Source organism: Mesoplodon bidens (genome assembly GCF_964165515.1).
Source record: "Mesoplodon bidens genome assembly, chromosome: 10".
Classification (NCBI taxonomy): Eukaryota; Metazoa; Chordata; class Mammalia; order Artiodactyla; family Ziphiidae; genus Mesoplodon; species Mesoplodon bidens.
In genome coordinates this window covers 4802453-4828531 of record NC_138172.1, presented here as the reverse complement: position 1 = coordinate 4828531, position 26079 = coordinate 4802453, and the positions used below count along the sequence as shown (strand labels likewise).

Genomic DNA, 26079 nt, shown 5'->3' with positions numbered 1-26079 from the left:
AAAGAGGCAATTATTCATCTTTAAAACTGGTCAACATCTGGGAATATTATCTTATGTATTTAAAATATAAATATAAGTTCAATATATATACAATGCATTCTATAATATCCCACTTCCTGAAACTCTCCATTTATTTCCTAGAGTCTGATATGTTTTCCCCTCTAGAGTTTTCTTCCTTCAAAATGTTTATTCTGCAGCTTTCACAAAGTGTGTTGCAACCTCATGCAAGGAGGTTATGTGTAAACCCCTATCTAGAGCAGTTTGATGTGTCCAGATAGCCATATTAAGAATTTCAGAAACTGGAGCAAGTACCTCATTTCTGAACATTTTAATCATTGTTTCAATAGGAGTATTTTAGTTCACCAGATTTGAGGAATAGTTTGGAGAAGTGAGACAGAGACATGGGTAGTGAAGCAAGGAAACATAATCATTCACTCAGGTACTAAGTATACACTTTTGGCAAATTTCCTCTACTCACGGATTAATGCAATAGATGGAGAAAATAAAATCAATTATAAATATTTAGATTATGTTTTATGTTTCCCTCCTCTTTTTGGACTGTCAATAATGGTGAAAAAGGAGTTAACTTTTGTTTTACTATCAGTCTCCACACCCTATCCTTTTAGGGTTTACCTATGAATTCTTTCCTTTGGACCACTCCATTCAACCCGGGCTCGCATTCTTAATAAAACATAGATAAGTAAACTGACCTTTTATAACCTCAGAACAAACAGAGATGTGCCAGGGTGTAAATCCAAGAGACAGAACAAACAACAGAAAAAAAGAGTACAGAGCAGGGGTACAATCTGTTAATAAAGTTGGCATTTAAATTATCAACCATAAGGAATAAGAGTAATTTAATATCAAACTTCAGCATGAAAAATCTGTTTGGATCTTAAATCCAATGGCTCACACCAAACAATATTAATAAACGTTAGCTTTAGAATCAGGTAAAACTACAAAGAATCTGCTTTGCTTTAGCATTTATCTCAGAAAATATCTATGCATCATTTATAAAGCCAACACCAAAAAACCATGGTAAAATCAAGCTATAGGCAAGGTTTTGTACGCATGACTATGGATGAAATGTGAAAACGGTGGTTGTGTTGCATAAAGCTGGATCACCCTCCCATCCAGCTGTATCTCAGGGACTTGCTCTGGTGATCTGAAGACATGAACTTAGCACCAAGATACGTGCATACTGCTTTACAGTTCAGAAAACTGCCAAGTCTTCGGGAAAAATACACTGAAAACAAGTAGCTGAGTAATAAGAACCGTTTTTTTTTTTTTAATGTGAGAAATATTTCAAATGGTTTTAATCCAAATTCTCATTTGTTATGCATGCCTGGCATCTTCAAATTTAACCCAAGCTTTTCCCAAGCTGCCAAAGGCAAACGAAACTCTTTTGTTCACTGAAGAAAACACTTATTTTTGGATAACTATTTAGCCTGAGAGAGTGAGGATGACATTTACTCTGCACTGAAACAGCCCATCATACGGGAGAATGGGGACACTCTGGTATGATCTGAGCATGACCAAACAGCCAAAGAACACCCTGTGCATTCTGCCTAAACACCTATGGGTAAAATGAACAACTAGGAAACACATAATATGCTTCTCAGTTATTGCAGTCTCACACAAGTCAGACCCAAAATAGCAAATACCCGTGGCTGAGATCTACTGCTGAAAAATGCTAAGTTTCAGCAGCTCACAGCATTTCCTGTGTCTGTCTATTCAACCAGCCCCCACTTAAAGCTGTAGAATTATAAGATTAAGGAAGAGATTTTTTAAAAAGACAGATACACACACATATACAACATACGGTTTCCGAGGAGAGTGAGGGTTCCATGCTTGTGAGGGAGAAGGAGGAGGAATGTGTCGAATAACCCTCGGGTTTCTCCCAGATTTGAACATGCTGTACTGTGGCATGAGGTCAGCAGAGACTGACACCAGCCCTGTGAGGCTGAATTCTACCCTGACAAAGCAGTATCACTGTAATATGAAGCAAGAGGATCCAGGGCATGTTGGCCAGTGTACAGAGTGGCTGTTCTAGAAAGTAATGGCAATTCCAAAACAAGAGATCTATGCTGTCACATGAGATAATCTTCAGCCCAGTTAAGCAATAAGCACCCAAAATACATTGAATCCCAAACACAGGCAGCTCAAAGCATCAGGAAAATACTTTTTTCCTCAAACCTATTTTGTGTCTGGAGGAAATGAACAGGAAGTGGGAAATTTGAAGAACTATTGGTTACTTTGTTTTGTAACACAAATAATATACCGATTCTATTCTAAGAGGAGGCACAGTCTTTTGGCCACTGTGACCTAGCTGAAGAGCCCCAAAACTTCTCTGTGACTTTACAAGGAAGAAGGGAGAATATTCTGAAAAAATATTTCTGGTAATAGATACATGCTGGAACTTAAGGTATGGTTAAAAAACTTCATTTCTCACATATACCCAAAAAGCAGAGGTTGCTACGAACCTAATGCATATTATTGTTTCTTTTTAGGTCACCAAGAATGTATACAACTGTACTGTTAGAAATTCTTCCCTGAAATAAGGGGAACACACAAAAAAGGTCCCAAATAGAAAAAGGAACCAGAAGATGGAATTTCTGTCAAGAGAAAACATAGGACAATGTATATAATCCTTTACATTTTGTGGTCCCCCTTACATTATGAAAGTTTTACTCTAGACCAAAAGTGACCCAATCCTTTTATCATTCTCAAAAAGATAAAACTATGGTGAAAAGAATGAATTATGAATTATGGATTAATGGTGGGGTTAGGTGTGACTACCAAGGCAGTCTTTCAGAGTGATGGAACACGTGAACACACACATGCAAATGCAAAATTAGCACACAGCATCAGCTTTCTCTCAAATGTCTCTCAAGTTTTCTTCTGAATCCCAGTTCTGCCATTTCTGAGAAGCACAGCAGTATTAATGAAAACAACTCAGGCCTTCGTAATTTCTGAGACTCTTACTTCCTCTTCAAGTGCTTCAGACTGCCTCACATAAAGCATGAGCCCAATGTATATTAGCTACCTTTCCTATTCATATTTGCATCACGGATCTATTCTCATAGACACCATTCACCATGGATTTCTATGCAGAAACTGAAAGTTTGCAAATCAGAATGAGAGTTCAAAGTTCTTTGCTTCCCCTGTGCCAGCTGATGACATCTCCAACAGATAAACTGCATCAAAGAGAAGCATGTCTACTGCTTGTTAATTTAGTAGCAGCAGCAGCAGCAGCAGGATGACAACTAAAGCTTGAACTTTGTACTTGTTGTCAAGAAGAAAATGGCACAGGATAAATCAATGAATAAAAACTGTTCTGCTCTTGTATTCTTTTCCGGTCTTTCTGTACTCTTTTTCTGGTCTATTAGTCTTATATTTCCAAATAATATTTCTCAACTAAACCATGGGAAGGATAAGAAGTGTAAAAAGAGCTGAGAGATCAAAGTTATGAAGCACTCAAGACCTGCTTAGTTCCATATTTGGAAATTAATCATAGACACTTTATTGGTGGGGTGAGAAGGGTCTTCAAAGGGTATGAATACGAGAATTAATTCTAAGAAGTGACATCCTCTTGGTTCAAAGCAAAGTCTACCCATCTCCACAAACTATAGTACTATTTTGGCCTCTTGTACTCACCTCTGCTTTCCACTCAGACTTCATTACCTCACCAGTGTTCTGTCTTCCCTCTGTCTCCTGAAGAAAAATGTCCAAGATTCCAGAAGACACATGGATAAACTATTATATGACTGTGCTTCATAACATTTAGCTCTTCTGGGACTTACAAGTTAATCAAATGGGATATACCTATGACCTTATTATCAACACATGGTAGTGTTCCACCTCACCACTGAGATCACCAATCTCAGGACTAATCATCCCTTTGGAATTACATCTTAAGCTTTCATATATAATAAATTAAATCTCACTGGTGCTCTCCTATTCCTTCCCCCTCCTCTGCCCACCAGGATCTACTGTCTTTCAAGACAAAGTCAAGGTGGTATAAAGAAATCATGCAGAACTGGATTAGAATCATGACTCTACTGATTACTGACTGTGCAACTTTCATAACCACTGAACATCAGTTTCTTCATCAAAATAAGAATACATCACACCCTTCAGAATTGTTTTGAGCACTGACACATACTATCAGATGCTACTACTACTACAGTGAATAAAACCAAATTTCAAGAATTATCTCTTCTATGTACATGGCTCTTTACGGAAGTTTTCAAAGTAATTAATTCAATATAATCTCCATTTTACAAAAAAGGAGGTTGAGGCTTGCACAAGGTCTGGAATATGGTAGGGCTTCTGTAAATAGCACCTACTATTCTTTTAAAAAAAATTTTGTTGATGTTGTTGTTGATGTGGACCCTTTTTAAAGTCTTTATTGAATTTGTTACTTCATTGCTTCTGTTTTATGTTTTGGGTTTTTTGGCCCTGAAGCACACATGGGAACTTAGCTCCCTGACCAGGGATGGAACCCAAACCCCCTGCATTGGAAGGTGAAGTCTTAACCACTGTACCGCCAGGGAAGTCCCTATCAGCTACTATTCTAAAGGCTGACTTACTCAAGGTTACATAACTAGTGTAGGTTAGGATTAGAATGGAGCAATTCTGACTCTTCACTAACATTCTTTTTTTTTTTTTTTTTAATTGATTTTTGGCTGTGTTGGGTCTTCGTTGCTGCGTGGGCTTTCTCTAGTTGTGGCGAGCAGGGGCTACTTGTCGTTACGGTGTGCGGGCTTCTCATGTGGTGGCTTCTCTTGTTGCGGAGCATGGGCTCTAGGCGCGCGGGCTTCAGTAGCAGCAGGTGGGCTCAGTAGTTGTGGCTCACAGGCCCTCGAGTGCAGGCTCAGTAGTTGTGGCGCACGGGCTTAGCTGCCCCGCGGCATGTGGGATCTTCCCGGACCAGGGCTCAAACCCATGTCCCCTGCATTGGCAGGCAGATTCTTAACCACTGCGCCACCAGGGAAGCCCTAAAGCACCTTTTAAAAACTGATTTTTGGGGCTTCCCTGGTGGCGCAGTGGTTGAGAATCCGCCTGCCGATGCAGGGCACACGGGTTCGTGCCCCGGTCCGGGAAGATCCCACATGCCGCGGAGCGGCTGGGTCCATGAGCCATGGCCGCTGAGCCTGCGCGTCCGGAGCCTGTGCTCTGCAACGGGAGAGGCCACAACAGTGAGAGGTCCGCATACTGCAAAAAAAAAAAAAAAAAAAAAACCCACAAAAAAAAAACCCACACTGATTTTCTGTTACTCATGGCACCCGTTTCTCTTTCCGTTTTTTCTGTGTGGCCATCGGGACTCTCTTTCCAGTGCCAGTGGCAGGGAGGCGGGCAGGGAGGGCTTGCCTTGGCTTTGTGTCTGTGACATGAGTGGGACCAGGAAGATCCGAGCCTGGCAGCGAGGTCTGGGTGATGGGGGCGGTGGTGCAAGTTCAGAGCCCAGTCAAGGTGGGGTTGGGGTTGGTTTGCGCTGCTGTCTGTGATGACGAGTTCCTTGGCCAGCAGGATGCGGCTGTTCAGCTCCTCTCGGCCCTGGGAGGCGCCCACATCCTGCAACCACTAAAGCAGGAGCGCTGGGGTCCCGGGTCCCGGCTCCTGGCTCCTGCCACCCGCTAGTACAGGCGTCCTCTGCCTTCACTAACATTCTTTTCACTATTTTGCCATTCAGTTATTTGCATCCATTTCTGTGCTTCTGTGTTTACTTGGAGGAAATAAAATTATAAATAATATTTCTCATGCTCTAGCTCTGTCATTTATTTTTTCTACATTGGCTTTCTTTATCTTAGAAATTTACAGCAGCTTTTGCATACTTAAAGTTCCCTCAAAGCTTCTCTGTACATTCATCTTAGTAACTGAAGATTCCATGACTTATTTCAACAAAAGAAGTTAAGACCATCAGGTCATTTCTTGATAGACTTCTAACACTACAACTTAACTCTGTAATTCCAATACTGTAATTCCTCCTCAGCAGATGTCTCATCTATTACTTACGGTTTCCAACGGTCTGCCATGGGGAAAGGACTCTCTGATCTAAATATCTTTTTTTTAAATATTTATTTTACTTATTATTTTTTTGGCTGTGCCAGGTCTTAGTTGTGGCACGCGGGATCTTTGTTGTAGCATGCAGACTTCTTAGTTGTGGCATGCATGTGGGATCTAGTTCCCAGACCAGGGATCGAAGTCCCCCCTGCATTAGGAGCGTGGAGTCTTATCCACTGGACCACCAGGGAAGTCCCTGGTCTAAATATCTTGACCTCACACTCTTCACATAATTTACCTAGAAGCCAGATCAGAATTCTTTCATTTCTGCCATTTACATCTCTCCTTTTAAAGCAAAGCTTAAGAATCATTTCCTTTGCCAAGACAACTCAATAGTCTTTTCAACAAATGATACTGGGACAAGTGGCTATCAACATGCAAAAGAATGAATTTGGACTCTTCCTCATACAATATACAAAAATTAACTCAAAATGAATCGAGGATCTAAATGTAAGACCTAAAACTATGAAACTCTTAGAAGAAAACATGGGTGTAAATCTTCATGACCTTGGATATAGTCAATGGTTTCTTAGATATGACACCAAAAGCATATGCCACAAAAGAAAAAAAATAGATAAGACAGACCAAACTTCAAAGAACACCATTAAGAAATTGAAGAGACAACCCACAGAATGGGAAAAAATTTTTGCAACTCATAAGCATTATAAGGGACTTGTACATAGAATATATAAAGAACCATTACAACTAAATATTAGAGAGAAAACCCAATTTAGAAATGGGCAAAGGACCTGAATAGACATTTCTCAAAAGAAGACTGACAAATGGCCAATATGCACATGAAAAGATGCTCAACATCATTAGCCATTAGCGAAATGCAAATCAAAACCACAATGAGATACCACTTCACACCTAACTAGGATGGCGATAATAAAAAAGACAGACAATAACTAGAATTGGTGAGAATGTAGAGAAAATGGAACCCTCATAGACTGCTGGTAGGAATGTAAAATGGTGCAGTCCCTTGGTAAACAGTCTGGCAGTTCCTCAAATGATTAAACAGAGTTATGAAATGATCCAACAATTCCACTTCTAGGTACATGCCCAAGAGAAATAAAGACAAATGTCCGTACAAAAACTTGTGCACAGATACTCACAACAGCATTATTCATTGTATCAAAAAAGTAGAAACAACTCAAATGTCCATCAACTGATGAATGAATATATAAAATGTGATATATCCATATAATTGAATATTATTTGGCAATAATAAGGAAATACTGATATACAACATACAGTATAATCTTATAAATTTGTTTTTATTTATTATTTTTGGCTGTGTTGGTTCTTCGTTGCTGTGTGCGGGGCTTTCTCTAGCTGCAGCAAGCAGGTGCTACTCTTGCAGTGTGTGGGTGTTGCAGTGCGCGAGCTTCTCATTGCGGTGGCTTCTCTTGTTGCGGAGCACAGGCTCTAGGTGCAGGGGCTTCAGTAGTTGTGGCTCGTGGGCTCTAGAATGCAGGCTCAGTAGTTGTGGCGCATGGGCTTAGTTGCTCCGCAGCAATGTGGGATCTTCCTGGACCAGGGCTTGAATCCGTGTCCCCTGCATTGCCAAGTGGACTCCCAACCACACTGTGCCACCAGGGAAGCCCCACACAGTATAATCTTGAAAACAGTATGCTAAATTAAAGAAGCTAGTCACAAAGGACCATATATTTTGTGATTTGATTTGTATAAAATGTCCAGAACATGCAAATATATAGAGACAGAAACTAGATTAGTGGTTGCCTAGGGCTGGGGTGAATGGGAAGATTGGGCAGATGTATGGGGTTTCTTTTTTGGGTAATAAAAATGTTCTAAAATTAATTGTGGTGATGGTTGCAAAACTCTGAATAAGGTAAAAATCATAGAATTGTAGAGCTTCAATGGGTGAATTGTATAGTATGTGATAATACTTTTAAAAAACTGTTAAAACTTGTTGAAAAGCTGTTAAAACTTAAAAATCATTCCTTGATGAAATGCTTCTAACAGGACTTGTGCCCTCCTCAGCCACCCCAACTCTTAAGATCAATACAGGTTTACTGCATAGATGTACTTGATTACAGACAGCATGGTATATATCAAAGAAAGAGTCCTAGCCAGGGAAAGAAGAAAACAGACTCAATCCCAGTTTTAGCACAAATAACCTGTGCAGACAAATCTAAATTAGCCCCAGTTTCCTCATCTCTGAAGTCTCTTATGATAAAATTCTTGGCTGAATCAACTCTCTTAGAAAGATTTTCTTGTAGTTTGCACAAATTTGAACTTAATGAGCAGTTGAGAACTCTAGGGAGGGTGGGATAAGGGATAAAAAAAGAATTAAACATTCCTATAAAAGGCTTCTGTAGCAAAGTGTCATTGTACTTCATGGTATCTATTATGGTGAATCTTTGGAATATGCAGCTACTCCTCTACTGTTACATAAAGTATTCAGAGTAGAAAATTTTATCATGAAATAAGAAAAACAAAGTTGTATTTACATTACACAAATGGCACTGTGAAGTATATGTGACTGACACCGGAATTAGAAATACTCATAAAGCTGTGGCGCTGTAATGCACCATTGATTCTTCTGGATAACGAAATGTCTTTTCATCCCAAACAACATGTTACTATTTTCATTACAACTACTACTTTCGGGACTTCCCTGGTGGTACAGTGGTTAAGAATCCGCCTGCCAATGCTGGGAACACAGGTTCGATCCCTGGTCTGGGAAGATCCCGCATGCTGGGGAACAGCTAAGCCCGTGCACCAAAACTACTGAGCCTGCGCTCTAGAGACTGCGAGCCGCAACTACTGAGCCCATGTGCCGCAACTACCAAAGCCCGTACGCTCTAGGGCCCACGTGCTGCAACTACTGAAGCCTGTACACCTAGAGCCTGTGCTCTGCAACAAGAGAAGCCAGCGCAATGAGAAGCCTGCGTACCGCAACGAAGAGTAGCTCCCGCTCGCTGCAGCTAGAGAAAGCCCGTGAGCAGCAACGAAGACTCAACGCAGCCAAAAACAAATAACTAACTAAATAAAAATTTTAAAATATATATGTATGTATATATAAACATATATAATATATACAACTACTACTATCAATAACCACCAAAAGAATAGTGACCTTCGAAGTACTAGGCTCTTCATATACATTACTTCATTGAATCCTCCAAATACCCCACACTCTACTTATTCATTGGCCTCATTTTTAAAGATGAGGAAATTAAGGCTCAGAGAAGGTAAGCCACTTGGTTACCTTTGCTATTCCATCTATCTTCGATGTTCTCATAGAGGGGCCTACTTCAAATGACAAGCCAAATCCCAAGGGACAGGCTTCAGTTTATTCTACCTATCCTAAAGGACGGTGGCTACCTCGCTAGCTGCATGTTTGCTCCTACGTCTTTAGATTCACCTTGTGACAGCAGCTCCAAAGACCCGGCTGGTTTGTCCACAATGTATACATGACCATGGTCCCCATCACCATTGGGCCTTGGCTCCTGAACCTCTCATCCTGGAATGCCCTTCTGACTCTCTCTGTATCCGAGATCACCATGATCTTAAAGGCCCAAATGCCAATGCTCCCATGACGCTTTCTCTGAGTTCCCTTTGAGGAAATCCTTTTCCCAACTCTCACAGCATTTCACCAATGAATAATAAAATACCTACTCTGAGCCAGATATTGTGATAGGCACTGAGTTAGTTACATTTACTTTTTTATTATATGGTGCAGACCAAGGAAATTAATTGTATTATGTTTCGCTCAGTGTATAAAAACTGGTAAATAGGCTAAATGGTCTGCAAAATGCACTGCCCTAATAAAGAAAAAAATCTTGATCATAGCTTCAAAAACATGGATAGGGACTTCCCTGGTGGTGAAGTGGTTAAGAATCCGCCTGTCAACACAGGGGACATGGGTTTGATCCCTGGTCCGGGAAGATCCCTCGGATCTTAATTGCCTCGGAGCAATTAAGCCCATGCACCACAACTACTGAAGCCCGCATGCCTAGAGCCTGTGCTCCGCAACAAGAGAAGCCACCACAATGAGAAGCCCGCGCACTGCAAACAAGAGTAGCCCCCGCTCACTCCAACTACAGAAAAGAGCCCATGCGCAGCAACGAAGACCCAGTGCAGGCAATAAATAAATGAATGAATAAATAAATGAATAAATAAAAACATAGATAATGGAGGGTGAGAGAGGCATTTTTGAGTTCAGTTTCTAAACTCTAAGAAAAACTTAAAACTCACAACCTGGTTGCTATTTATTAACTTATTTTATTAACTTATTTAAAATTCAGGTTTTAAAAAATACTTTCACTGTTTCATAAAACCTAAATCAAAGCTTTTCTTGTACTTTGGTAGGTTTCCACTGCCAAGTTTCATGTGTTTTAAAAAACAATTACAGTCATAACAGCATCTATAATGAAGCTGTTCACAGTGAAAAGCCTCTTTAATTCTAGTGACACCAAAGAGTATGACTTTAAAAAAGCTTCTTTGAAATTATCCAAATCTCTAGAGTAAATATGACTAATGTTGTGTTCCAAGTACCTAATTAAATTAGGTGCAAAATGGATGCTAACGTCGCTGATAAGATATTTAAACCTTGATTTCACCTTGTAACTTTAACAGTGGTACCAAGTAGGTATCTAAAGGTGAGAGAGCTCTTGTAGCAACTTCAGGGAAAGAGGTAGAAGGTGGCAATGAGGCTGGCTTGTTGCAGAAGTTTTTAGAAAATCAAGTATTTTTAAGTTGAGACAACCCATTTATCTTTACCACTTTCTAAAAAAAATAAGAATAGCATATTATGTAATCTTAGTATACTACTATATTGAGAGTTTTACACATATTCAGTATAATCTCATAACAGCCCTAGGAGGAAGTTGTTACCACCACCATCTTCAACTCAAAGATGAAGCTGAGAGGATAAGAAACTTGCTCACGGTAACAGAACTGATAAGTAAAGAAGAAGGGATTTGCACCTGGGTTTTTCCAGCCTATAAAGAAAGCCTATCTGTGCTTTCAACTTGTATGATAATTTTTGGTAATCATTTAGAACACAGCACGAATCTTCAAGACTTCCTCATTATCACACAATATAAAGAGAATAAAATTTCTTAGAAAACACACACTTCACTGTCCTGTGTTAAATCAAATTAAACTAGATTTCAAGGTACCAGCTATTAGCGCTGGAGACACTCATCTCGTAGGAAAATTCTTCTATTCAGGAGTACAAAAACAAAAACAAAAAAAACAGAGAAAAAAATTTCCCAACAGTTTTAAACACGCATTCACATTTCTTGAAACTCACTCTTCTCTTTGGCTTGTATGATGAGATTATAAAACATTTTGTTGTCATGTCCTGCACCAACTCCACACTTTCTCTTGTGAGCTTATAATCAGAGTAACACCAACAGCTTCTCAGCCACAGTGCCAAAGCCGAGCACTTCACTCTGTAGCTCAACCTCTTCCAAGAGCAGCTTCACATTTCTCTAACCCTAGTTGTTGCCACAAGAATCCTCCCCCTTCAAAGCAAATGCCCTGATGGGAAACCTTGTACATCTACAGTTGTGGTGTGTAGCCTCTAGGGCAGCGTTGCCAGATGTTCTGGATCCTAAGGGTATTGGTCTCTCTTTCTCCACTTCAGGAGCACAAAGCATGTCCTCGCTACCCAAAGAGACGGACATGGTTGAACCTCTCTTCTTTTTGTCTATTTTTTAAATCCCTGAAAGGGAGGAAAAGAAATTAAGTACTCTTAGAGAAGATTTAATGAATATACATGTAGCTTTAAAAACTGTTTTAATTTTCAATAATATGCAGACTGATGACTACTGTGTAATATCAAGTGTTAGGAAACTTGGTCCTAAAGTGATTCCACTAATAAACTCGATGATAAGGAGACAATCATAATTACACTCAACACTACTTGTGCATTTGTATAATAAATGTTTTTTCCATAAGGATATTGGAAGGCTAAGGAAATTCAATAAAGCATTCCCAGCATTCTTAAAAGAGAAAATGGACCACTGTAAGGAATATCTGACATACTTACATTCTCACTAGTTTTAAAATTAGATGAAATCACACCAGGTTTATTATTCTATATACTTAGTCCCCTCACCTTCTTTTTGAGAGAGCGGGACAGGGGCAAGTGTCAGCTGTTTTCAACACTGTGGCAACAGCATCTGTGCAATGCCCAGTACATCACCAGTACTCAGTTGGAGATAATAGTATGGAGGAGCAGAAAGAACACCTACTTACTTTCTTACTTTGTTTTGTAAACTTGGGCAAGCTTTTTGAATCTCAGTCTCAGTTTCCTCATCAGTAAAACAGGAATAATATTTACTTTGTATAAATGCTGTGAGCATGAAATGAATTAATGTATGAGAGCTTTTTCTTCAAGGCACATAACAGGCATTCAATAAAATGCTAATCCCTCATATACTTGAAGCCTAATCTAAAATATAAATTTAACCCTGAACGCATGCTCCATTAATGCAGGCTGCAAAAGGATTCTTAAAAATGAATTTTTACAGGTTCCTCAGTTACCCACCCTCTCTGTTTTATTTTATTTTATAAATAGTTTATTTTCCCTACAGTTCAATTTTTTTATGGCACAATGATTTTTTTAACACCTTTATTGGAGTATAATTGCTTTACAATGGTGTGATAGTTTCTGCTGTATAACAAAGTGAATCAGCTGTACATATACGTATATCCCCATATCTCCTCCCTCTTGTAATTTTTTAAATTATTTTATTTATTTTTGGCTGCATTGGGTCTTTGTTGCTGCGCACGGGCTTTCTCTAGTTGTGGTGAGTGGGGGCTACTCTTCGTTGCAGTGCGTGGGCTTCTCATTGCGGTGGCTTCTCTTGTTGCGGAGCACAGGCTCTAGGCGCGCGGGCTTCATTAGTTGTGGCACGTGGGCTCTCGAGCACAGGCTCAGTAGTTGTGGCACACAGGCTTAGTTGCTCCGTGGCATGTGGGATCTTCCAGGACCAGGGTTCAAACCCGTGTCCCCTGCATTGGCAAGCACATTCTTAACCACTGCACCACTGGGGAAGCCCCCAACCCAGTTCTTAAAAAATATTTTTAAAGATGGTTTACAATAAGAAACAGGGACATCCCTGGTGGTCCAGTCCTCAAGACTCTGCGCTCCCAATACAGGGGACCCAGGTTTGATGCCCCATCAGGGAACTAGATCCTGCATGCCGCAACCAAGAGCCTGCGTGCAGCAACCAAAAGATTCCGCACACTGCAACGAAGATCCTGCGTGCCGCAACTAAAGACCCAGAACAGCCAAATAAATAAATATTTTCTAAAAAAGAAGCAAAACAAGACAATTGAAACAAGGATAAGTAAATATGTACTACCATATAAGTAAGTAGAGAAATAATTCATAAACTTAGACTAATTATTACAGCATTTGCTAAAACTAGACCTAAAGTTTAAGTCGAAGTCTTCCTGGTAGACAAAAAAAGTAAAAGCAAAATATGATGAGCAACTTTTCTCTTCTCATACATAAAAACTAACACGGATTCTTTTAAAACTGGAATTTTTTCTTTTTCTTTTAACTCTGTAATGTTTACCATCTCTGCTGTTTGCCATACCTAGCAGGGTAGCATCATTACTCAGCCTCCACTGCTGATCAGTTGAAAGCACAAAAACCTGGTGATTTTCTAGGCCTCAATATAAAGATTACAAAACATTCTCTCTTCAGGCTTTAAACATGACCAGCTATCATAGTAAATTAAATGTTGAACCAAAGTTTCCCTTCATCAAGGCTATGACAATTTCCCCAATGCCATTATATGGTTAAGTGCTTCCTTTCAGTTGGGTTGTGACAACAATGGTCAAACTTCTCACTTCCTTATGATAATAATAATTCATGAGATGCTAAAGGGAAAGTAGGCTGATACAGTTCCTGCAGGCAGAACTGTAATCAATAGGTGGGGGTGAAAACTGCAAATGGGGGCTTCCCTGGTGGCGCAGTGGTTAAGAATCTGCCTGCCACTGCAGGGGACACGGGTTCAAGCCCTGGTCTGGGAAGATCCCACATGCTGCGGAGCAACTGGGCCCGTGAGCCACAACTACTGAGCCTGCACGTCTGGAGCCTGTGCTCTGCAACGGGAGAGGCCACGACGGTGAGAGGCCCGTGCGCCGCGATGAAGAGTGGCCCCCGCTCACCACAACTGGAGAAAGCCCTCACACAAAAACGAAGACCCAATACAGCCAAAAATAAATAAGTAAATTTATTTTTTAAAAATCACAGCAGAAATTTAAAAAAAACTGCAAATGGAATTACAAATCATTTAGCAATTCAAGCACAAAAGAAATCATTCTTTTCAGATATTCCAAAATATTTTTTGGAATAAATAATTTTTAAATTATCTCTGGTTGGCTTGGTCCATTTTAGGTGAAAGGTGGATAAAAGTTGCAGCCTGCAACACTGTACTACTGATTCAATTCCAAAATTTCAAATACTCAGGAAACAAAACAAAAACCTGGGCCTCTACTTAAAAACAGATGAATTTTATGACACAGAGCAAGAGTTTTAATGATCCAGCAATCCCACTCCTGAGCACATACCTGGACAAAACTATAATTCAAAAAGATACACGCACCCCTATGTTCACAGCAGCACTATTCACAATAGCCAAGTCATGGAAACTATCTAAATGTCCATTGACAGATGAACGGATGAAGAAGATGTGGTACATATATATATATAAAATGGAATACTATTCAGCCATAAAAAAGAATGAAATAATGTCATTTGCAGCAACATGGATGCAACTAGAGATTATCATACTAAGTGAAGTAAGTCAGACAAATACCATATGATATCACTCATATGTTGAATCTAAAATATGACACATATGAACCTATCCACAAAACAGAAACAGACTCAAAGACATAGAGAATAGACTTGTTGTTGCCAAGGGGGAGGGGGGGTGGGAGAGGGAAGGACTGTGAGTGTGGGATTAGCAGATGTAAACTATTATATATAGGATGGATAAACAAGGGCCTACTGTACAGCACAGGGAACTATATTCAATATCCTGTGATAACCCATAATGGAAAAGAATATAAAAAAAAGAATGTCTATATGTGTATAACTGAGTCACTTTGTTGTACAGCAGAGATTGGCACAGCACTGTAAATCAGCTATACTTCAATAAAAAAAATAAATCAGGCACGAGTCTTATAATAAGTGATGAAATGGTTATGAGCCTGTTATGAAAAATAACTGCTTTAAAACTCTAAGAAATGGAGAGGAAAAAAAGAAGTAATGGGTAGAAAAGAATGCTTTTAATATTGGTATTTTTCAGCATAAGATCCAGTATTTATTGGCAAATAACTTTCTTATAAAAATAATTATCGGGGTGGGAACTGGGAGAGATCCTATGGTCTAAGTGTTTGTGTCCCCCCCAATTCATATGTTGAACCCTAAACCCCAAAGTGATGGTATTAGGAGGTGGGGGGGTCTTTGGGAGGTGATTAGGTCATGATGGTGTAACCTTCATGAGTGAAATTCGTGTCCTTACAAAAGCAGCACTAAAAAGAGGCCAGAGAAAGCTTCCTTGCCCCTTTCATCATTTAAGGTTATAGTAAGAAGATCCCCGAATATGAGGAAGCAAGCTCTCACCAGAAACTGAATCTGCTAGCACTTAATCTTGGACTTCCCAGACTCTAGAACTGTGAGCAATAAATTTCTATTGTTTATAAGCCACCCAGTCTATGTTTTTTTTTCTGGTATAGCAGCCTGAATGGACTAAGACAGAGGGCTTTATAATCATCATCGTAGTATGCAAGATTCTTAGAATTCTAGAAAAGGAAAAGTTTACCTGACTCTTAATAAGTGACGTGTAAAAGACTGGCAAGTTTGGATTAACTAGGAGTAATGAATAAAACTGTAATTTCTCATAATTCAGTAATTATCAGCATAGGCTGTGGAGAGAGGCACCTTCTAGTTGACCCAGAATTCGAAGGAATATAGATATTACAGTATTAGAGCAATCTCTACCAGGATATGAGGTCATCAGGATTCTAGACGGTCCTGGGTTGCAGAGCTGAACTATATTATTCGTGTATTTAGTCAGCATCCAACTAATTATCCTAATTCAACTATCTAAAAGTAAGAAGAAATTGTGACCTTCACTGTAAGAGTTTGGGAATCTCATTTCTATTCTGAAACTGAAACAAAAAAATAGAAATATCACCTATGTAGAAGATTTTGAGAGGCATTTTCCTGGACTCTGATTCAGGCATACTTGAAGCCAAATTTGTTTGGGCTAGTGTTCTCCTTAAAAGATATGCAGGAAGATTAAACCACTCCTTCCAGAAGTAAATATAAAGACTGAAAGCTAAAGATGGGTTGCTGACTACTCAAAATACGGAACAAACGGAAGGAGGGCAATGCAATAAATGCCCTCTTCTTCCTTTACTTCTGTGGAAACGGCAAAAGCAAATCAGAATAATTCTTCCATTTGATACAATCATTAATCCCTATGTGAGCTAAAACTGTTTGCTAGGTCTGAGACTAGACTGACAAACAGAAAAGGAGAAATCAAAACTCTGATGTCCTGGGATGCCAAGCCAGAGTGCTAAATTCATTCGTTCATAAATTCATACATACAGTCATTCATCCAAATGTTTTGAGCCTAGGGCATTTTGTAAGGCTTTGTGCTAGTATGCATGGAGAATACAAAGATGACTGTGTTGCTGAAAAGCTGTATGGAAACTAACACCTAATGTAAGAAAATGTAGGTTTTCAAGTATTTAGCACAATGCCTGGCACATAATAGGCAATAAACAAATGCTAGCCATTATTCTCAAAAAATCAAATGGTTATTTAGATGCTGTAACAATGTTCACTAAACAATTCAATAAACATTTTTTTTTTTTTTTTTTTTTTTTTTTGCTGTATGTGGGCCTCTCACTGTTGTGGGCTCTCCCATTGCGGAGCACAGGCTCCGGACGCGCAGGCTCAGCGGCCATGGCTCACGGGCCCAGCCGCTCCGCGGCATGTGCGATCTTCCCGGACCGGGGCACGAACCCGTGTCCCCTGCATCGGCAGGCGGACTCTCAACCACTGCGCCACCAGGGAAGCCCCCGATAAATATTTTTTTAAAAATCACTTTGAGATATAATTCACACATCATTATAGTTCACCCATTTAAAGTGTACAATTCAGGGCTTCCCTGGTGGCGCAGTGGTTGGGAGTCTGCCTGCCGATGGAGGGGACACGGGTTCGTGCCCCGGTCCGGGAAGATCCCACATGCCGCGGAGCGGCTAAGCCCGTGAGCCATGGCCGCTGAGCCTGCGCGTCCGGAGCCTGTGCTCCGCAGCAGGAGAGGCCGCAGCAGTGAGAGGCCCGCGTACCGCAAAAAAAAAATAATAATAATAATAAAATAAAGTGTACAATTCAATGATTTTCTTTATATTCACAGAAATGTGCACCCATCACCACAATTAATCTTACAACATCTTCCTCACCTCAAAAAGGAACCCCGTACCCCTTAGCCATCACCCTCCTATTCCCCCATCTCTCCTGGCCCTAAGTAACCACGAATCTACTTTCTGTCTCTATAGACTTGCCTATTCTGGATATTCCATATAAATGGAATCATACAATATGTAGTCTTTTGTAACTGGCTTTTTTTCCTAAACATATTTTTAAGGTTCATTGTCACTGTAGCACATATAAGTACTTCTTTTGGATATTTTCTTAAAGTGAAGCCTTCTTTTGAAAAGCAAATAATCACTCCCTAATTTTAAGAATAAATAAATATTTCAGTTCACTTGGGGTTTGTTATAATAGATGCCAAGACACAGCTCTTCCTCATAAGTTTGAAGATATTTCATTACAAAGTAAAATTTTAAAGTCCCCAAATCTAAACAACTTCTGAAAATCATTTTTTTTAATGCCCACATATTTAGACATAAGGACCTTAATGTGTCCATGAGTTTATTATAAAACAAAAAAAAAAGTTTAGTGAGAGGTGCCTAGTGAGAGATAAATGATTTAAGAAACTAGGTTTAGGTATTTTGTTTTGATTTATCATAAATCCTACTGAATAGATGTTTCTTTCCCTCTCCTATTGTCCTCTGCCCTGAGAAACTTAAACCAGCCATTCTTTTTCTAACTCAAGAATAAGATTTGAGGACTAAATTGCAAAGGAAAACGGATCTGGTTTAAGGCTTTACACCACAGTCCCAAATGAAATTAATCTATCCCACAAGAGAAAATCAGGATAAAATATAACACGGCTATTTATTTAGTTCAAAGGATTTCTATTCTCACATTTAGAAGAGCCAGGCAGGCAGAATTTTTTCATCCACTAAATAAGGGGTTGGATTATGTACTCTTTAAGGTCTCTTCCATCTCTAAGAGACTATGATTTTCTCTTTAATCCTTTTGAAAACAGGCATAAGGACATAGCTGTACTATGACTTGCCTGAGGCTAAACAGAAGCTTGTCAGTATGGCTAGGGTGAGACTCCCGATTCATCCCTGCATTCACTGGGGATAAACAGAGAAGTCAGACTCATTTCTGACCTCACAGAGTTCACAGTCTAGTAGGGGAGGAAAGACAAGTGAATGGTAATGGATGTGACGGATTTTTGAACCAGGGGTAAGAGCTGGGAATGTTGTCCTTTCTTCTTTCAAGTACTTCACATCTCTGTGCCAAATATGATTCTTTTATAAAGCAGTCTAGATTAGACCTCATTCACTTATGTTCTTACACTAATCTCTGGAAATGATGTAAAGTTTCACATATTTACTCTTGACCAGGGGTAAAAATAAACCAAGAATAATTAAACCACTTTTCTTCTTATGGCATATTAAGTTATACTGATTTAAAGAGGGGAACAAAACTGCAAAATTTATTTTGAAATGCTCTTTATTATTAATCAGAAACTCTGCCTGGATCAGAAGCAACAAAGAGTATTTTGCCTGCCTTTTCCTTTAGCAATTAAAGGTCTTTCTATAAGGTGATAATTACCAAAGAATTATTTTAGCCAACATACTCTTTACTTTCTCATTTTATTATGTTTGTCATGAATTCAAATGGACCTATCCTGCACTACATTTTTGGTGCAAAATGGAACTTTCATTTCCCTTATATTATTAAAGGGAAACATTCTGTCCTTGGCAAGCAAACAATTTTGCCTGAGGTTGGTAACTATTTGGGGCTCCAAGGGATTCTGTAATCATCTCAGGTCCAATTAAATGAAAGAGCAAAAAATTTTAAATTGTAGATGTATTTATTGAGGCATTAAGAACACAGGTTTGATACAATACTTTAAACACTATCAAAATACTCCTAAGTTACAGATTTTAATTCTAAAATCTATCAACTTAGAGGTTATCTCTAGAGAGTGTGAAAAATTTCCCACACCTATAGGGAACCCACTCTGAATTTGAGCTCAGGGGTACTACACAGTAAAACTGAATTTGCAACTGCAATTTGTACACTTGAATAAAAAGATGGACTATAGGGCACCACTGGTGGCACAGTGGTTGAGAGTCCGCCTGCCGATGCAGGGGACATGGGTTCGTGCCCCAGTCTGGGAAGATCCCACATGCCACGGAGCGGCTGGGCCCGTGAGCCATGGCTGCTGAGCCTGCGCGTCCGGAGCCTGTGCTCCGCAACGGGAGAGGCCACAACAGTGAGAGGCCCGTGTACCGCAAAAAAAAAAAAAAAAAAAAAAGAACTATAGTTAGGTTAAACCTAAAATTAAATTTCTGGTCTCCTAAGCACTCTAACAAAAATGAAGAGATGTGGATAACAGAAGTATCACTGACACTGCCCTTGAGAGATTAGATGAATCAATTAAGAGTGTTTGTGCTGTTAGTGTTCTGTCAGTGTGATACTACCAGAATACAATTCATCAAAATCTCTGGATCTCTGATGACTTGCTCTAATACTTAATTCTAATGGTCCCTGACTAGGATACTCTCAGAAATCAACACGTCTGTAGTAAGAAATGTGAGAATGGTAGAGGAGGGGTATTATAGGAAGGAAGCATCTGATCTTGGCTTAAAGAATGGGTAAGATCTGGATAAGGTGATTGGGGTGGGCTACGAAGGGAAGGGGACGATAAAGTGATCCAGGCTGTAAGAAAAATCTGAGTGAAAAACAAGAGTGAACAAATATGGGAGCCTCTATAGGAAACAATGAACAATTCAATTTGGCTGACCATTAGGCTCACTGGCTAATGAGGTTAGGTTAATTGGTGCTATGTCATGAGAAGAGTTAAACAATAAGCTGAGGAATATGAATTTCACTCCAAGTACGGAGGGAGCAAATGAAGATTGTATGGCATGATTAAGACTATGAGAGACATAGTTTAGAAAGATTTATGTGGTGCATAGGCAAAACAGATATGGGAAAGGCAAAGTTGGAGATGGGGTGGGGAACAGTTAAAAAGCTAGATTTCTCTGAACGTACCTTGCTTTGAAGACTTGACTTTGGAAGCATGTAAATGTTTTATGTGGTTATATTAAAATCGAATTAAATCAGAATGGGAAAAAACCCTCTAAATATAAAAAGTGAAATGAAAGAAGCCCAACAATATCAAGTTGTAGGTTAACAACACAGAAAATAAAATTATTTCAAGTGATTTTAAAACGTATTTTTTTTACCTGTTAATCACATTAGTAAAAAAAAAAATATTATACATATACATACATTTTAAACATCTTTGTTGGAGTATAATTGCTTTACAATGGTGTGTTAGTTTCTGCTTTATAACAAAGTGAATCAGTTATACATATACATATATCCCCATATCTCCTCCCTCTTGTGTCTCCCTCCCTCCCACCCTCCCTATCCCACCCCTCTAGGTGGTCACAAAGCACAGAGCTGATCTCCCTGTGCTATGCGGCTGCTTCCCACTAGCTATCTATTTTACATTTGGTAGTGTATATATGTCCATGCCACTCTCTCACTTTGTCACAGCCTTCCACCTCCCCGTATCCTCAAGTCCATTCTCTAGTAGGTGTGCGTCTTTATTCCCATCTTGCCCCTAGGTTCTTCATGACCATTTTTTTTTTTTAGATTCCATATATATGTGTTAGCATACAGTATTTGTTTTTCTCTTTCTGACTTACTTCACTCTGTATGACAGACTCTAGGTCCATCCACCTCACTACAAATAACTCAATTTCATTTCTTTTTATGGCTGAGTAATATTCCATTGTATATATGTGCCACATCTTCTTTATCCATTCATCTGTCGATGGACATTTAGGTTGCTTCCATGTCCTGGCTATTGTAATTAGAGCTGTAATGAACATTTTGGTATATGACTCTTTTTGAATTATGGTTTTCTCAGGGTATATGCCCAGTAGTGGGATTGCTGGGTCGTATGGTAGTTCTATTTTCAGTAAAACGTATTTTTTACTGTACTTTGTACCTTAAAGACCAAAAGAACTACAAAGAAATATTAAACTGTTTTCAGTTCTCATACTGGCACAACACAGAAGCAATGAGCATACTTGGTGCTCAGAATGGTCTCTAAATACTATTTCCTACTAAAAGGAACCAGGGCTCCTTGGAAGAACATAGCTTATTCTAGGTCTGGAGAAGAAAATTTCTTGGCTTTTGTGTTACATAAGGACTGCTGGGGTCATGTCATAAAGTCTATGGGCCATTTCCAAGAATAACATTATTCAGGGCACTGATCAGTTTATCATTTAGCCAGAGGTATCAGTTTATTTATAAACTAAATATATTGAATATTATTTCTATAAAAATGTCAGTAGGCTGAATAAATTATCGTACCCCAAAATGCTATGAATGTTCTATTAATATACTACATTTCTTACCACAGATCACCTTCAAGAAATGTATATTAAGAATCTAGAAGTTGGAAGTAAAATGGTGATCATGGAAGATTTCACCCCTGTCCTCATGAAGCTTACAGTCTAGTGGAAAACAACGGCAATTCAGAATACTGAGATAGTGGCCTGGTGGGAGGTAGTACAGGGTGCTAAGAGAACACAAAAGAGGGGTGGGGCACTGGCTTATAGCTGGTGGGTCACAAAGTTTCTCTGGAGAAATGACATCTAAGCTGAGACCCAAAGGACATTCAGGAGTTTTTATACATTTGCTTGTTTCTTGGGGATGGAAAGTGGAAAGTGAGTAGCGAGAGAATTAGGAAAAGGGAGATCACATTACTCCCTATTTTAACCCTTGAAGGGATTCCTATTGAATTTTAGAATGAAATCAAACTCCTTACCATAGCCAAAAAATTCCTCCATGATATGTACCCTTTTTCATCTTTTATCAACTGCTCTCACTTATTAGGCCTTACCCACACTGGCCAAGTTCTCTGCTTTTAGAATCCTTGCACTAGGGAACTGCCTCACCTCCCTTTATTCCCCTTTCCTCCCTCAACACACAAGTCTTGTTCTTTGCCTTTAGCTCTCATCTCAAATATTGGTATCATCTCCTCAAAAAGTCCTTCTCTAACCACTCTCTACCACATTGCCATGATTTACTGGACTACAATCTGTAATCCTGTTTGTTTACCTGTTCCCTACAACATAAACTCCATGAAAATTGAAACCTTGTTTATCTTTTTCACTGCTCTACTTTGTATAGATGGTACAGAGTTGACCTTCAATAAATGTTTGCTGAATTAACAAATGAATAAACAAATAAATGGAACTGAAGCTCAGTTCAGAAGGAAAATCTCAGCTGGAGCTACTAATTTGGGCATCTTCCACATGTGCATGACAAATGATACCAAGGAAGTAGGTATTTTCCATGGGAAGTATAGGGAGAAAATAAAAGAGGGCTTAAAACAGAGCCCAGAGGAACATCAACACTTAAGGGATGAGCAGAAGAGGGGTTGTACACAAAAAGGAACAAAAAGGAAGAACCAGAGATAAAGAAGGAAAACCAGAAAATATTCCCAAAGTGCTGAACGCTGTAGGAGAGCATTCTTTATTAGAAAGGCAGCTTGGCATTAAGGAAAAGTATGTATCATTGAAGTCAGACATATGTTCAACAAACATATTAAGTGCTTACCATGTGCCAGGAACTATGCTAGGAGTTGGGACATAAAATTAAACAAGAAAATAGATCAAATGCTATTTGACGACTATTCAAAGACTGGTACATGGTACAATCTTCTCTAAGCGTGCTATGAGAAAGTCCCAATCTGAATCTTAATGATCACAACTGCTTAGAAGATTAAATGAGATCTTGTTGGTAAAGTGTTGAGTACAATTTCTGCTACACAATAGGCACCCATTCAATCACAGCTACTACTATAAAACTATCTTCCCTTCACTGATAAAAAAAAAAGTACAAAAAATTACAGCACACTATAGCAATTTACAGTAATCTTCCTAGGGGAATAATTTGATTTAAAAATTCCTATCTATTCTGAGAACACTAAAATAAGCAAAGGGACAGGATTCTTTATAGGGAAACAACTGATAAGTACCAATTCAAGGTTTTTTCCAAGATTCCAGTTTGGTTTTAGCACAGGTACAGAGGTATTTAAGTGACTTAAAAGTAGGTCAACTGACTCACTTCAATACACAGCTATGTTAAGTTCCCCACCCTTCATACACAACTTAGAGAAAGACCATATACCTGCCTTTCCCCTCAAAACACAAGCTCCTTGGGCTTATCTTACTCCAAAACAAGACTTCTTGACTTTTCTAAAACTAGACAGATTAGAAGGAAAAGTATCATAGTTCAGTTATATCTCATTTTTTTGCTTTTATTTTGTTAGATTATATTCTTTAGTTATCCCCTTTAGAGTCAGGAGGTTTGCTTGTTTTTAAATAAACAACAAAAGTCAACTGAACTGAAAGAACATAGATTCCTCAAAAACACTAAACAAGATAAAAATGCCAGAATATTTCTCACTTAAATTCCAACTGGGAACATGAGGCTGAAATACCATTGACCAACAGGAACCTTTATTCTGCATGCCATGCAATCCAACCCCCAACCAGAATGCCTCCTTCCTACCAGCACACACTATTTTCCATTGATTTCTCTCTACTTCAGTTGTTGTCTAAACTCTAGAGATCAAGGCTTCAGTGATATCTTCCAGGCAAAGGAAAATTATTTTCCTTGCTTCTCTTTTGTTCTTCTCTAACAGACTGCTACTTCTTTTGTCCAGACCACGTGGGCAGCAGGGCTAAAGAACTTCTGCCAGTCATACATGCTTAGCAAGCAAAAAGTGAACAAGACACATTCTTCTAAGCTGAAATGTTTTAAAAGCAAACTACAGCATTTAAGTTTCTGAATATTCCCAGGTAAACAGTCTATTTACTAGGGTATATTAATAGACTGAGGTGTGGAATAAAAAAAAATTCAAAATTTAAACACAGAGCAAAATTTTCATTTAATATTAAGGCCAAAAGAACATGAAACTGGAAAGTAAGACAGAGAAATCCTAATCATGATTGTATCACTATGCAACTGTGCTTTTGACTTTATTTGCTCATTGATGAAATAGGGTAAAGTTACTTTCCCCTTTTCTGCCTTCAAAACAGGCTGAATTTCACAATATCTGATCTCCCTGTAATACAGCATAATTGCCAGCAGTGTACTACTTTCTCAAGGTAATATGCTCCCTTTTAAAAAAGTTAATGAAAAAAAAAAAGTTAATGAAACAGCCTAACTCCATTCTAACAGGGCTTTGTTTTGGGTGGTGGTGGTGGTGTGTGTGTGTGTTTTCTTCCGAGAATCTAGCGTCAAACAACTGTATCTTGATTTGCCAATTCGTCCGGAATTCAATGACTTTGAGCAGAAGCACAACATTCTCCATCATAATATACAGAGACTCTCTAGCAGCAGTAAATCAACTAAGAGTGGTCATGTGCCCTCAGAAATAAATTGGTAGCAGAAATTAAACACCAAGATGTAATTTCTAGCTTCAAACTCCCTTGTCAGTTTTTATTTCTAAGACATCATTGAAATATTAAAAGAATTCCTAAATTTTACCTTTTAATTTTATACATAAGGCTAAAGCCTAGGAAGTCTCTTAAGATCATTTTTTTCTAATAACAACCATAATATAAATCGATAATCTGGGTCCTTAACAATCTTCAATTGTTTCTCTTTCTCCAACTTATATTCTCATTGTCTGTAATCACCATTTCAGTAAAAGTTCTCTTTCTAATATGACATCATACTTTAAAGCTGTAAAAAAGTATCACTTGAGGTACCTTTTTGGAGTGGAGGGAATCAGGGAAACTTCTTCTCAAACACCCTAGCTTTACTGAGATATAACTGACATACTGAGGCACATTTAACTTACATAGTGGTTGGTTCTTTAATATCATGGGAAATATCCTCAAAGAGTGGTGGTTAGGTAATTAAAAGTTATTTTTAAAAAAGTCCTTAAAGTATTCATGCTAAAAATTTGTCTCTCTGAATTCCTTTTAGATCTTAGTGGATCAAGTGGCCTGAAGAACAGGAAATATTATGAAGTCATATCTTTCCAAGTAAAATGCCAATCACACCAACAATCAACATCTTAAACCAAAACAGAATAATGAGTAACATGCAGTAAGGCATGACTCTTTTTCTGTATACACACAATCAGAAGGTTTGGTCATTAAATAGTTTCAGTAGATCTAAGGACTATTTATTTCTGGCTCCACTGATGATAATCTTGAGTCAATTACTTCATATTCCTAGGCAGCAGTAAGAGGAAGGTAAGACTACTTTGTCACTTTTATCCCCTGCCTCTCATGCCAGAATATTCAGTGATGTTTCTGTAACCAAAAACACTTTGGTTTGATTTTACTGTCTCTTCGAATTGCATTCCATTTCAATCTCTTTTTTTTTTTTTCACTGCCAGGCTTCTTAAAGAAGCTGCCCACACTTACTAATTCCATTTCTCTATCCCATATTCCACTTTCTTATCACTGTGCTAGCTTCCAACCTGCTCTACTGAAATTATATTCCTCAATAAGATTTTCCTGTTTTGCCAGCACAATGGGAAAAGGAGTAAATTGAAGGGGTCAGCAGACAATTTAGGTTCAATACTTCCCTTT

General features: G+C 38.8%; 1 protein-coding gene across 5 annotated transcripts in view; it reads right to left on the bottom strand.

Annotated features, from left to right (window-relative positions):
• The window catches only part of TMCC1 (transmembrane and coiled-coil domain family 1), a 221000-nt gene that overhangs the window by 69572 nt on the left and 125349 nt on the right, over positions 1-26079 (bottom strand). Inside the window, exon 1 of one of the 5 annotated variants that reach the window (XM_081247086.1) lies at positions 1823-2010. The exons of the other annotated variants lie outside the window; for them this stretch is intronic. Within the exon in view, the coding sequence (XP_081103212.1) occupies positions 1823-1849 (27 nt within the window). The 5' untranslated portion in view covers positions 1850-2010. Of the gene's footprint in view, positions 1-1822; positions 2011-26079 lie in introns of those variants that run through there. 5 annotated transcript variants of the gene reach the window in all.